This window comes from Fringilla coelebs (assembly GCF_963513975.1).
Source record: "Fringilla coelebs genome assembly, chromosome: 1".
Taxonomy (NCBI): domain Eukaryota; kingdom Metazoa; phylum Chordata; class Aves; order Passeriformes; family Fringillidae; genus Fringilla; species Fringilla coelebs.
In genome coordinates, this window is record NC_140028.1 from 57,214,188 (window position 1) to 57,228,865 (window position 14,678).

Here is a 14,678-nt window from a genome sequence, read left to right on the forward strand (position 1 = left end):
AGGAAGCCTGTTCAATGTTTGACCATCCTCCCAGAAAAGAAATGCTCCCTAGTGCCCAGTCTAAGCCTCCCCTGACACAGCAGAAGCCCCACTGTTACACTGGAGTGGAACAGTGGAACACTCCAGTGGTCAGTCTGTCTGAGACTATCTATAAATTTTGACAAGATTAACAGCACCAAGAATTTTGAATTTGTTTTGGTTTTTTTTTCTTCTCCTAAGTCAGAATCGGTGTACTTTTTGGTTTTAGTTTTGTAAACCGAATTCCCGCAGGTAGCAGTAATTTTCCATAGCATTCTTGCTTCATTGAGTAGATAATTTTATTTTTTTTTATACTCTGATTCAATGAGAATTTTTTTAGAATTTTTCCAGACTCTTTGTTAGCTTTCAGGCTCAGAAAACTGTATACTCGGATGAAGTAATCCCAAAACTTACATTGCAAGACTATTTTCAACATTCACCATTTCATAAGAAAGCAGGAAATTTGTGGGTGTTCAGACTAGGTGATAGTTAATGATTCTTTCAACTGGACTGCTTTTACTTTCTGGTTTTAAAGAAAATATTCTCTTGAATGTAGACTTATTTCATTAGCATTTTTTCAGGGGCTACTAGTCATATCCAAATAGTGCAGCAGCATTCAAAAACTATGAAGAAGGTGTCATTCACTTTCTGAAGGAAAATACCTCATCCCACTAAAAAATTCGAACTTCCACTGCCACTAGTTTCCCATTTATCCTTTCCTTACCGAGTCAAGACCTTTTTTACCCGTCTTCCTCTGTGAACTGCAGGATTTCATTGTGTCCCTGTATGGCACCTTGCAGTCAGCAAGAGGTGTAAAGATGAAGTGTAAAGTCCAGATTCTCCAAGGAACTCTGTAGGTTTTTGGCATTCCTGGATCTTTGCTGTGCGTTTGAATGAAACTACAGGATAGGAAAAGTCTTTACTATGGCAACGAAGGGTTTGTGCAGCTGCTCCTACAAAGTGGTGGGGGTGGGACAAAGCTGTTCCTCATGTCAAAAACACAACATAAAGGTTTGTGGGGTGTGTAGGTAAGTGGTGTGGGTAGGTGTGAGAGCAGAGCTGGGAAATCCTTACATAAGAGTGTGTCAAATATTTTGGTAGCTGGTGATGTAATTTAAATGCTGTTTTGCGATTTGGAAACTAAACTTGCCCTGGAGTTTTGAATGTTTTTGAAATGGTAGTAATCATGAGAGTTTTCATTCAGAGTATGATGGGAAAAAGTGAATTCTTCCTTTGTCTGACACAATTTTGAAATACCTCTTATGCATAGCCATAGGGCTGGATGATCTTGAATGCAAAAAAGGTATTTTAAATCTCTCCTATGGACTAAATCCCAAGTACCCTAGCACATGGATGGGCATCCTTACTGAGAAATTACTCTCATTCTTTTCTCATTAAAAATTTCTGGAATATTTTTTATACTGTTACCATGTTCTTTTAACTATTTGTCCATCATGCTACCTAAGACTCAGATTGAAATCTGCCTTCCTGCTAATTTAAACTATGACCTCAGCCAAAGTTTGTATGAAAAGCTTCACAAAGGTCTCACTTCACAAGTGAGATGATAAATTTTTTATCTACATGATGCCTGCTCCATCCTATGAATCCATCCTGAAGCTGCATACATGAAACCTATGAACAGTGTTTTCCCTGTTCTGTTCACCTCAGTTTCATGTTTGCACGCAGCTGGGCTGCACTGTGAACATTTCTATTTAGGTCACCACAGGCTGGTTAGCTTGTTTGAATGCAACAGGGCAAAGATGTTTTCATAGTAAGATATCCAAAGATGCAAACCCTCCTGAGAATTTAGCATGTAAGCACTTAAATCCCTGTAGCCACCTATCTACATTTCTGGGCTCTTTGTAAAGAGCTATTTCTTAAAAGTCAGATATCATTTATTTCAACTTTACAAAGTTGCATTTGAATATAATAGGATTTGAAGGTTAGTGGCATGAGCAAATTTGTAATTTTTTTTTTTTTTTACTTTTCTTGTACTTTGCAAAATACTGCATGTTTACAGAGATAACAAAGTAGTTGGAAAAGCACTGTCAGGCTAAAATTCATTTTTTTTTCCAGAAATGCAGGGAATGAAGAGCCAAAGAACTTTTCTCTAAACAAAATTGATGATTTGTTTAACAGTTTTGCTTGCTAAAAGCTGTGGGTAATATGAGCTATAAATTAGGAATTGCTGCTGTAATTATGTGGTGGTTGTTGCATGTCTGACTGAAGCCCAGCCCTCCCCTTAACTGACCTCAGAGAAGTATTTAATATGGAAGGGAAGTTTTCTTTTGTATTTTGTGCCTTTAAACAAGCTCGCTTGTGTAACTGTGCTGGTAGGTTCACGTCATTGAACTCTCTCAACAGAGAAGCAGGTTAAGTTGACTGAAGTATTACTAAAAAATAATCCTCAAACCACCTCACCAGGGGGCTTAATTTAGTATTAATCTCATATCTGCTATTTTCAGAAAACTGTTTCTTATGAAATGAAGCAACTATAGAGCTTCTATTATTATTAGCAAAAATAATAGCTGATGAAGTTATCCAGTGCTCTCAGGAGACAGGTATTATTATAATATTAATAGTAATGAGTAAAATGAGGCACAGAAAGATTAAGGCCAAACTCAGCTGTATATGAATTGCCCAAGGTCATAGAATAATCAGCTGTATGCTAGGCACAGCACAAAACCAAAACAATAACAAAACAAACCTTGAATCATAGTCAGTTGCTTATTCGCAGAAGAATGATCTTCTGGAAAAGGTATTTTTCACATGGTTTTCATCAGTCTTTTGAATTATATCATCATTTTCTGTCTCTTGTCAAGCAAGGCCTTTCTCTGTTGCAGCAACTCTGTTTAGGAATTCTTTATACCACTCAAGGGAATAGTTAAGGCTTTGTCTCTGATTAATAGAAAACTTCTTTATCGATGATTTACAGAGGGGCATCGTGCTTTTCAGGGAATAGGAGAATTATAAAAAGTAATAATCTGAGAAGGGATCAAAAATTCTCATAACAGCTCTAAAGTTACTTTGTAATTCCCTCCTGTGCTTTTTGTGCTTTGCCTCATCAGGTACTTGTTGGTAGGACAAAAAATAGGTGAAGTTCACCCCATGTCTCCATTTTGTGTTTTTTCTCCACTTCCGTTCCTTTTTATGAAGATTATGAGGATTTTAACATGAAAAGTATTTATGATCTCTCTGATTATGTTTAGACTGAAGACATGAGATACTGAGTATCTAAAAAGCCATATCTGATATGCAGAAACTTTCCTGTACTGCAAGTACGTGCAGTCTTTCAATATGTATTTATAAGAGCCTATCCAGATAGAGGTTGGTTATGTTCTTTTTTTCTCTCAGCTGTGGGTTGTTGTTCTTATGCTACTGATGTCTTATATGATGCCAGCCATGCTAAGGGTTTTTATTTATCAGCTGTGCAGGCACCTAGTTGAGGAGAATTGTTAGGCAGTAGTAGAGACTGTAGACCCTGTGCTGTTGGCTTGACATTATTTCACTGACCACAGCAGTTGAGTTAAACAAAGATGTGCAGCTACTACAGTCAGCAGAATGTCAGTTTGGCTCAATGGCACAGCACATCTCATTAGCTCTCAAATTTTCAAATCCATTAAAGAGAGGATCAAAAATACTGGCATTGGAAGGGTGGTCAGCTCACCTACTTGCCTGTTGAAAGCAGGTATAGCATCAGGACTAGATAAAGCTAGCCAGGGTCTTATCCAGGCAAGTTTTGAATACCCCCAGTGATGCAGATTATGGGTGCTCCTTCCAGCACTTGGCTGTTCACACTGTGAAGGATTTTTTCCTTAAGTTTGTCTCAAATTTCCCTTGCCACAGCCTGTGACCCGTTGACTCTTGTCCTTTCACTGTGCATCTCTGATAAAAGTCTTCTTTGCAACATATTTTTCAGAAGAGAGAGAAAAAAATGGGTTTAGATTTATTTTAGCCTTTGCTTTCTTATGGTGAATAAATATTAGACATTTAATCCAGCGTCACTGATCGTGTTCCGCTTCTTAGAAGCTCTTTGCCAGGCTCTCTCCAGTTTGATATTCCTCTTGTGCCTGAGCCCAGACCTGAAGATTTTGTGAACATAGCTAAACTTCCGGATGTAATTTCTCAATTGCCAAACAGGGGGGAAATGTGACTTCTCTGGTTGTATTGGCCATGCTTTTGCTAATGTGGTCCAGTGTGTCATTAGCCTCCATCACTGCACAGATACTCTGGTCATTTACATTATCACCAGGACAGCTAGTTCCTTTTGGCAAAGTTTTTATCTAGCAAGTCAGTTCCCAGACTGTGCTTGTGTGCAGTTGCCCTGGCCCAGTTGCAGCATTGACATCTCTCATTGCTGAACTTCATGACAGTCCTATCAGCCTTTCTCTCTGATTTGCTGAAATCCCTCTGAATAAAAGTGCTCCTGTCTGGGTGTTTGACTATTTTCCCTGATTTTATGTCATCTCCAAATTTTCTAAGAGTCGATTCTGTCCCACTGCCCATGTTGGTGATGATGTTAAATTAATGAAGTACTGTTCCATCTCAACTGCAGGAATAGCTTTTTCAAAAATATTTCAGTTCTGCAGCATTCAGCAGCAAGGAATTAATGAAGATTTTCCATGCTATGGCAGAAGCATCCATTTCTCTGTTTCTTATGACTGTCTCAGGGTAAAAGCTGCTAGCCTCATAGCATATTCAGTCTGTCAGAATCCATTTCCATAAAGACTGCTGCCAGGCAAGATTCATATGGTTTCGTATGACTGGCTGTTGAATGCACATCTCTACAGTCTTTGTGATTCAAAACCCGTTGATAAATCAGCAAAGGTTCTTCTCTTCATTATCTTCATCATTTCCTTGTAGAATTTAGTGGTAAAAGTTACAATTGCTACTACCTGAGAGATTTTGTCAAATCCTTTGTAAAATGATGGTATTTCTGTGATGTGCTCCCACATATTGTTTGGTGTTCAGTTTTCCATACGTTTTGTTTTACAAGGAAAAAAAGCAATGGAGTTACAGATTTCCATGGCAACGGGTATAATTCTATTTCCTTTGTTTTGTGAAGCTGAAACAGGCAAAGGATTGTTTCATTAAATAGCAGCTATGGATTTGAAAAGGCTTGAGTTATATGGCAAGTGGTCATGTATGTACAACTTCTACTGTGCCAAGCAACTTTTGCCAGTAGAAAAAAAACCTGGTTTTTGTCTGAAAATGAAATTAGGTGAAGAAAGGTTGCTAATGGTAGGATTTCATGTGCAAGTATATGGAAAGATCAAGCAATCTATTAACACTTCTCTGTCTCCCATTTTTCCAAATTGAATTCCTTACTTGAAGCTACTTCTACTATGTTAGTAAATACACATCAGTATGGAAGCAAAAATTTCACTGGCTTCTTTTATAAGCAGAAGTTAGAATTGCAATTCAGAGAATCATGTCTCTCACCACAAGCTGTTTCTGGGCCACAAAACCCCAAATACTTCCAAATATACATGATTTTTTTTTTTTATTTAGAAGTGTATGCATTGCTTTTTAATGATCTCTCATTTCAGTTTTAAAAGAACAATGTCAAGAAATCTCTGGCTGTATCTATCTATATACATGATCATGGTGTGATCCCTGTGTGCAAGGACACACAGTGGAAAAGAATACCCCTATATTTTTATATACCAGCTTCTCAATTGAATTTAGATGTGTAAAAAAATCATTAAAGGCCATGCAGCTCCTGGAGTAAATATTTAATTATTAATTAATAGATTTTCTGAAATTAAAACAATGTGTGTTCATATGTGCAGGCATATACCTCCCCCCCCAAAAAAGTACACTCTGTTTCAAAGCTAAAACTTAATAATTTATATTCATGTGCATTGCATATATATAACTAGCCCCAGTATGTGTGATTCAAGATGCATTTCAAATGTCTAAAAGTAAATAGTTAAAAGGAAGGAACCATGTTTTTTGGAAGATATTGAAGAGTCATCTGAGAAGACTTTACTACATAGCAGTAATTTTAATGCATTCTAGGTTTGCTATTTCTTGTTTTTAATTGAAATGTCTTTGTATGACATATAAAACTAACTTCTGAAAATGTCAGAAAGTAGAGGTCAGCCAGACTATGTGTGTTGCTGAATACTGGAGTCATGCACTGATAAGCTTAATGAGGAATATTCATGAAAAGTTATTGATGATTACTGTTTCAGAAAGTATTCAGAAAATTGTCTTCCTGTCATTTTATTAAAGTTCATTGGTCAGTAATTTCTGTATACCAAAATGAAGAAGCTAAAAGAAATGTGATTTCCACAAATATGTGTAATTGGAAACTACTGATTTGTTTTAGACAATAGAAGAAAAAATTCTTGAGAAATCTCAGGAGGTCCAAGTAATTTGCTTTATCAGAAATTATGGAAGCCAAATAACTGTGCAGGGAACAGTGAAAGTAGATTGCTGCATTTTTTAGAAATCCAGTTTTCAGCCCCAAATTTATTCAAGTGGGTTCTCCCAGCTGGGGACAGTCTGTGTTCATCCCTATTTCACCTTTCTTGCCATATGCTACAGAGAGTTTTTCGAGTCTCCACCAAGAGACATTTTTCATACCATGGCTTCTACCACACTAGTTCTAAAGCAAACTTCTATCAGGTCAGAAAGGCTGTCCTTATAGTACTCTCAAGTAAAACACTGAAACTTCAAGTGTCCCAAATATCTGTTTGAAATATGTCATATCTTTTGGCAAGTAATTCCATGAAAAAAATCTCATACTTTGAGGACTTTGCCAGAGCATTTCAGGCTGAGGTCAGACTCTAGTAGCTTTGTAAGAGAGAGGAATACTCAGCAGGGCAAGGAGAGTGAAAAACAGACAGGGGAATGAGGACAGAGGAAGGACTTGTATGTCAGCACTGATAGCAAGCCTCACTATTTTTAGCCCTGGCTTGATGAACTTCATGAAAGAGCCACTTCTGGAACTCCATAACTCTCACGCTTAATTACCCAGAAAAATTTGCTCCAAATGAAGAAGACAAGTTTTTGTTGATGGTTTCTTTCTTTGATCTCTCTAACTGATGCATTTCAGTTTACTCTTTTCCACCTCAACTGACTTATCCTTACACTGTTCAGAAGACAAATCTGGGACTCCCCTTGTTCAGTAAAACCTTCTCTATAATTTTGGAAATGACAATCACAGACTGATTGAAGATGGAAGGGATCTCTTGTCCAACCTCCCTAGCTCAAGTAGTGCCATCGAAACTGGTTGTCCAGGACCACGTCCCAGTGTCCTTTGAATATCTGCAATGTGAGAGACTTCACAACCTTCCTGTGCAATCTGTGCCAGTGCTTATGCAACCTCACAGCAAAGATGTTTCCTGATGTTCAGCGGGAATCTCCTGTGTTTCAGTTTCTGCACATTGTCTCTGGTCCTGTCCCTGAGCACCACTGTAAAGAGCCTGGTTCTGTCTTTGCCCTCTCCCATCATGTATTTACAAACATTGATGAGATGAAGCCTTCCCTGCTCCAGGCTGAACAACCCTAGCTCTCTCAGCCTGTCTTCATAGCAGAGGTGCTCCTTCCCACTGATCATCTTCATAGCCTCCTCTGGACCTGCTCTAACAGGTCCCTGTCTTTTTTGTGCTGGGGCTCTTAGAGCTGGATGCTGTGCTCCATGTGGGGTCTCACAAGGCAGAAGAGAGGGAGAATGACTTCTGACTCAGGTGTGGCTGGCATTCTGGGCTGCAAGCATGCATAGCTGCCATTTCATGGCAACAGAAAGGACAATCAATATCTGCAAATAACTCCTGTGCAATACTGGATTCTCTATCATGCATATATAAATATATATACACACATACATGTATTTTTTTTTAAATTTAGCTCAGTTGTGTTTGTTTTCCACTAAGACCTGCGGTATAGCCAGGCTTGAAATAGCCTCAGCTCTTTCCACGTTGGTATTATCTCCCATGTTATTAGTGAATGGTTTTATGCAATGAAAAATGGATAAAGTACTATGTATAGTAAAACGGCTCAAACCTTTGAAAAATGTAAGAATCTGAGCTTCTGGACACACAATAATTATTATAGTTTCCAGGAAACTTCTTTCACAAAAGGAACAAACCCACAATTTTGTGACAGAATATGGGTGAAGACACGCACCTTACTGACATTCAAGAAATATAATCCCAACATGCTATAATATGCATCTAATTTTCAACCAACATTAATCTCTTCTGTCTGGCAACATTGATCTCCTATGAGCTTCTTTTAGAGGAAAGAAAAAATAAAAGAAAAAACTTTTTCAGGAGACTTGAGGTCATATATTGGTGGGGGATTTTCCAATATTATGTATTCTGTCAGGAGCAGCAAGCTGGATAAAACTGTAAAGAATAAATATAAAGCAGTGCATAACAAATAAATAGTATGCTGATACCTATAAATGATTATATTAATACTTGACATGTTTAAATAATTAACACAGTCCAAGTAACATATATAAAAATGAACATAACTATGTTCTAAGCAAGCTAAGTGATTGTTAAAAAAGGGCTACAGAAAAATTGTAACCAAAGAGTATTAGTAACACATCACCAAAGGAAAGAATTTTCTCACTGGTATTTCACAGGATTGTATCTGCATCCAGTTTTATTAAGTATTTTCAAAGAAGGATCAAGGCTCAGTCTAGCCATTATACTTCCAGATCTTACATGTATAACAACGTGGAAGTGGGTCAATGAAGAGACAGAATTCAAAATGACAAAGTGGAAAATTGTTTGGAGCAGGAGAATTGATTTAAAAAGAAGCATGGGCAAACCTGTGCTGATGAAGGAACAGTCTGCTTTGGATGAGAACTGTTTTTTGTAAAATAGATCTATGTGTCATAGTATAAAAGTTGAACCCAGGACAACAGTTGCTGCTTTTGCAAAAAAGACAAACATGATACCCTTTTTTTGGTCATGATAAGAAAATGAAGAAACTCATCTGAAAAAACCCAAAAACATTTCTCCTGCTTGTTCTCTATCTCAGGTGATATCTGAGCTGATGCTACCTACTAGATTGTGTGATTCTTAAGCTCTAATAATTTTTACTGTGGGTACCAGTGAAATGAGTCTGTGTCAGCTAATTGACACTTGTGAGGTGAAATATATTTCTTAAGCCCTCTTTCTCTTCAAGGCATAACACAGAAAGGTCTTCTTTAGAGTTAGAAGGAAAAAAAATCTAAATAACCATTTTCTATTCATATTTCTAGACTACAACTCTCGTTAGTCTTCTGTGACCTAGTTCTCTTGCTATTTGTTTAAAGACACTAATGAGAATTTGAAATGAGACAGAGGGTTTTATCCATAATAAACTAACCTATTTTCAGAGCATATCTGTAAAAAGCAAACTGTCCTTATTGTAGACTAAAAAAAAAATATGGAATGAACTATAAATTACTCAGTTTGTCTCCTCAAGCCAAATGTATTTTCTGTCACCTTCAGTGTTTTGACTTTTTAATGAAAAAAATAAAACAGAGAGAATAATATGCTAAAAAGATCAAAGCTCAGAACCCTAATACAGTTAACAGGCTCCATTTTTGTAATTGTATTCATTATTGGTATCAGAGTAACAAATCTATTGAAGTCAATGGAGTTGGCCTATGGGAATTAAAAGAAAATTTACTCCTCAAGACTTTCATAAAAGAGCAATAATGAAAAATATGGGAAACTTCTTACAGTGACACATTTAATAGACTTCAGACCTGTAAGAATAATAAAGTTGTCACTGGAAAAGCAAAAACTTCATAGAGCTCAATATTTTGGATACTATGACTTTGAATATTAGATTTGGATACAGGAAAGAAATGTAATGTTCACTGTAAGAAAGGTATTTTATCAGACAGATTCTGGGGGAAATGGATGAAGCCTACCTACTATGTTTCCTGTAAGGTAACAAAAATGCTTCAGTGATATTTGGGGTTTTTTATATTCCCACCACAAAACTCCCTGAGTTAATATGGTTTTGATGTGTGCATTTCTACTTTTCACCTACATTCTAATTCTGTTCTCACTTTCTACCTCATAAACTGTGAAAAAAAGTCTAGGTTATGTTTTTATTTCCTGAAGTCTCATCAGATTTGAGAAATATTTGTAGCCAAGTCATCCTAGATGCATGTTTAATTTGGTATATTGCTCTTACTTTCCTCTATTAAGACCAGAACACAGATGCAACATGACAAATTAACCCCCAGTGAAATCAGAGAATGCTTTGGGTTGGAAGGGACCTTCAATGGCCCTCTTCTCCCACCCCCCTGCAGAGAGAAGGAGCATCTTCAACTAGACTGGGTTGCTGAGAGCCCAGTTCAATCTCACTTGAATATGTCCAGAGATGAGGCATCCAAAACCTCTCGGGGCAACCAATGCCAGTGTTCTACCACCCCCATCATAAAAAATTCCTTCTTCATGTCCAATTTAAATTTACTCTCTTTTAATTTAAAACCCTTACTCCTTGTCCTGTTGCAACAGGCCCTACTAAAAAGTCTGCCCTATCTTTCTTATAGGCCCCTGTAAAGTACTGAGAGGCCACAAAAAGGTCTCCCTGAAACTTTCTCCCTGAACATCTCCAGTCTGAACCCCAGTTCTCTCAGTTTGTCTTCACAGGAGAGGCATTCCAGCCCTCTGATCATTTTTGAGTCCCACCTCTGGATGCGCTCCAGCAAATTCCTTTCTTTATGCTAAGGACCCCAGAGCCGGACACAGTACTCCGGGTGGGATCTAACCAGAGTGAAGTAGAGCAGCAGAATCATCTCAAATTCATTCCCAAATAGAAACATTTACCTCTTCTCTGTGTCTTTGCTACCTCTGTCATGATGGGCCCTTTCTGTACGTTGATGCTTATGCATCTGAGCCCGTTTTGCCAGATACTGAGAAAAATGTGTTGCTGTTGGAAGCAACAGCTGAATATTGGCCTGTTATGTACAAACAAATCCAGACCCAGAGATGTTTTAATTTTCTGCATGGTAAACAGACTTAATGAGATAGGTGAAATAATTTTTAAGTACATTTTTGACCATTACATTTCTGTTAAATGAAGGACAGTAATAAATCTGTGCAGAGTGGTCTACCTCCTTTGATAAAAGAAGAAAACTTAAAGGTTATTTACTTGATTTTCAACAGTGAAAAGTTCTCTGTTTGCATCACCTGCTTCAAAAAAAGTGTAGAGTGCCAGTTTTTTTTTTAATGAGGCATAGTAAATAGACAAAGGGGAAGGGTATGGAGGACAAAGTCTCTGAACTTATAAATGTGTTCTCTTTCACTGGTCTGGAACACCAGAGGTCTTGAACCTGAGAGTCTAATTTTTTAACAGTTAGACAGTTTCGTAAATCTTCCCTGATTTACAAGCTGTTTGTTTGTTTTGTTGTTCTAGTTTAACTTTATTAGCTACCAGAATTTAATTTACAGCTGGGAATAAGGGATACTGAAAGAGTAGATCTCTGTACTTTAAATGTTAGTTTAGCTTGTAATTATTAATATAACAAAGAGCAATCTAGTAGAATATGAACAATTGCTAATATGGATGTTTTTATGTATTTTCTTCACTTTGGTTTTTAAGGTTTTTTTTATCTGAAACACCCACAGTGTAACATATAAGATGTTTTCCAGAGAAAATGGGTTTCAGTCAATATATTATTCGATTTTCTTTGAACAGAGGAATATTTTTACTAACAGCAGTTTGTAGAAGTAAGCATTCTGTCATTGTCAATTACATTTGATCAACAATGTGAGTTTTATATGGATAAAACAGATTAAAAGAAAAATTATAGCTGATGGTAGTCTACTATTCAGTAAAAATAACTTCATGGATAAATTAATATTATCATCCCTTACATGATATACAAAGTAATAAGGTCTTCAAATCCAAAGGTTTATGTTTCTACTTTAAAGTCGCAAATGAAAAACAAAATTGATATTTTATTTTAAAGTGGTTTTTTTTTTTTCTGAAGATGATATTGTAATAAACCAGAAATTGCATTTTTTTCTCTATGGAGTCCCCAGAGAAATATGGTTCATCTGGTCCTATTGCAGGTAGCATATGGTGATAATTCTTACCCAAAAGGTGATATTGGAGGTTGTTCCTTAGTTAGAGAATCTGAGGAAACAAAGTATTGTGAGTGCTTGCAGTGCAGTCTTCTGCACTAAAGCAGTTCTTACCTTATTTTATAATGAGAACAGATCTTTTTTATTCTCCTAAATCTCTAATGTGTGCAAATAAAGTTCTTCTGCATCACTGTTGGTCAGATCAGGCAGGAGCTAATCACCTCAGGTCAGGATGATACGTTTAACCACGTATTCCATTCAGTCCGTGGATTTGGCTTTGAGATAATAAACTGAAGTCAAAGTGGTTCTATTTACTGGAATTATTAATTTCAGAATGCATTCTAAGAAAATGTTTTGCCTTTAATTTACCTTTTGAGTCATTAAATTACTAATAAATAATTGGTGAACTAAAGTTAGATGATTTTATGCAATTTTCCTCTTTGACAAAATTACTCTTGTAACCCTTGCTATACAAACATGGTAAAATAGGGTTTGTTACTGTCCTGATCTCTACAATAAAGGAAATTTTGTGTATCAATAAAATTTAAACCCCCAAGCCTCCCTAAATTTGGAATTCTTATGATAAGGCTTTCAGACTTCTTTTTTAATGAACTTAATGCTTCTGCAAGCTCTTTACTTCATATCAAATAGCTTCTAGTGATGATCTGCACCACTGACAAATGAAATGTAATACTTGGCTGTAAATGAGCAGAAAAGACATTAGCTGTAGACTGGGAGTCATTTTGATGACAGTTCTCAAGAAAACAACAACAGAAGTAATTACAGCAGATTGATCTGAAGCAAAATATATTCCATGCACCAGTGTTAATACTCAAAATTTAAATCATTTTAGATCTTTGGGATGGATGCTGTCTCTAAATATATTTTGGGGGGAGGAAGAGATTTAAATTACAGAATAATGAGTTTGTACAGTTAAAAAGGGCTTTTTTAAATTTGGCATTATGGTTCTCAATGAGGAATCCCTAAGAACTAATGACTAAACCTGCAGTAAATGATCCAAACCTTGAATACCTTCTGCTCTGTAGCTGAACTCTCTGCAAATGAGTTTCTAGGCACACCCTCTCAGAGTACCATCCTGGTGCCTCCCCTGAAACTAAGAGGTTTTTAATTCTAAATATTCAGACATAATTGATCCTTCAGTATTGATATTTTAAGACATCCTCTGAGAAAATTTGCTCGCAATGTAATGGTGATTTTTTAGATCCCAAAAATTATTGATTACATTTTATATTCTGTAAAGCCAGAGATACAAAATATGTGCAGGTGCATTCTCTTTTCTTCTAGACACGGAAAACATAACAGGAATATCCAAAGAGGTTGCCAGAAAGCACAATCCTTCATCTTTCTTTTTTCTCTGTAGTGTTGCCTTGTCTTTCACTCACATCAATAGTTTGTTGGAGACAGAGATCTCTTTAATAAAGTCGACATTCCTCCTGTTAGGTTTCTGTGCTGTCACTCTTGGTCACAGGGACACTTACCATGCAATTCCCAATTTCAGTCACATAAAGTCCTCCAGACCAGGAAAATATGCTCTTGAAGCTGGAGCCTGCTACTGGTGATGAGATGCTTCCCCTTCAAAGGAGGATTAGGAGATTAATGACTCTCCATTGGTAGTTCTCTGCTGGTTGTCTCAGATTCTCTCTTAGCATCTTTCTGGGTATTCAATCCAATATGCAAGCTCAGTGACCAGAAGGAAATGTGATTGCAGACGGGTTTTGGAATTCAGGCATATGTTAATCCATCATTATCATAAAGTTAAAGAAGAAAATAAGAAAACCCTGGCAGCAAGAAGAATAGCTTTAGATAAATAGGGACATATTCTGATGTCCTAATATTAAACTCTGCTAATGAACCTCTAGACCCAGATACCCTTTTGCAGCTTTTTCCTGAGCATTCACAGCGCTGATGCTTGTAACACAGTTTAAATGATAGTGTAAAACCTGTGGTAGTTTAGAAAATGGTATGTTCATGACAACATAAATTCAACTTATAGTTTTGAGATTATTTAACAAGTATGCTTACGTGTGACCTTCCATTTATGTTTGCTTTGGCTTTTAGCTCCAGACCAGTCTGTCTGAACCAATGACTTTATCCAAGTCGATCTCCCTTCCTCGTAGTGCGTACTGGCATCACATCACCCGGCAGAACAGCGTTGGAGAAATCTACAGTTTACAAGGCAAGTTGCTTATAATGCCATATCCATTAGCTTCTTTCCATTTCACCAGAATTCATGCAAATTGCTTTTTATTTGCACTGGTTATTTTCTCTCCGTTTCATTTTATCAATTGTCAGGAACCTCAGCAGGATTCCCAAATTTACATAAAACAGGTTTCTTTTAGTCATTTTGTAAACAAATGGTGAAAATTATTTCTAGAATCACCACATAAAGCTAGATAGACTATTTGGCTCAATGTTGCTTCTCAGTAGCTAATGAATGTCAGGTTGTTTTAGTATTTTCTACCAATGAGATGGGGCAAGTATTTGGGCAACCTCAGGGTGCCTAATTAAATCTACATAAAGTGGCTATATGAGTTGCAAGATTAAAACAGAGTAATTCTAGGAAGAAGAGCTATTCTTGGTAAATTT

At 36.8% G+C, this 14,678-nt stretch overlaps 1 protein-coding gene across 1 annotated transcript in view; it reads left to right on the top strand.

Moving 5' to 3' along the window:
• Positions 1-14,678, top strand: part of DOK6 (docking protein 6) — a gene marked incomplete at both ends in the record, with an annotated part of 240,067 nt that overhangs the window by 185,939 nt on the left and 39,450 nt on the right. The window contains one exon of the mRNA XM_084213089.1: positions 14,151-14,268. Within this exon, the coding sequence (XP_084069215.1) occupies positions 14,151-14,268 (118 nt within the window). The remainder of the gene's footprint in view (positions 1-14,150; positions 14,269-14,678) is intronic.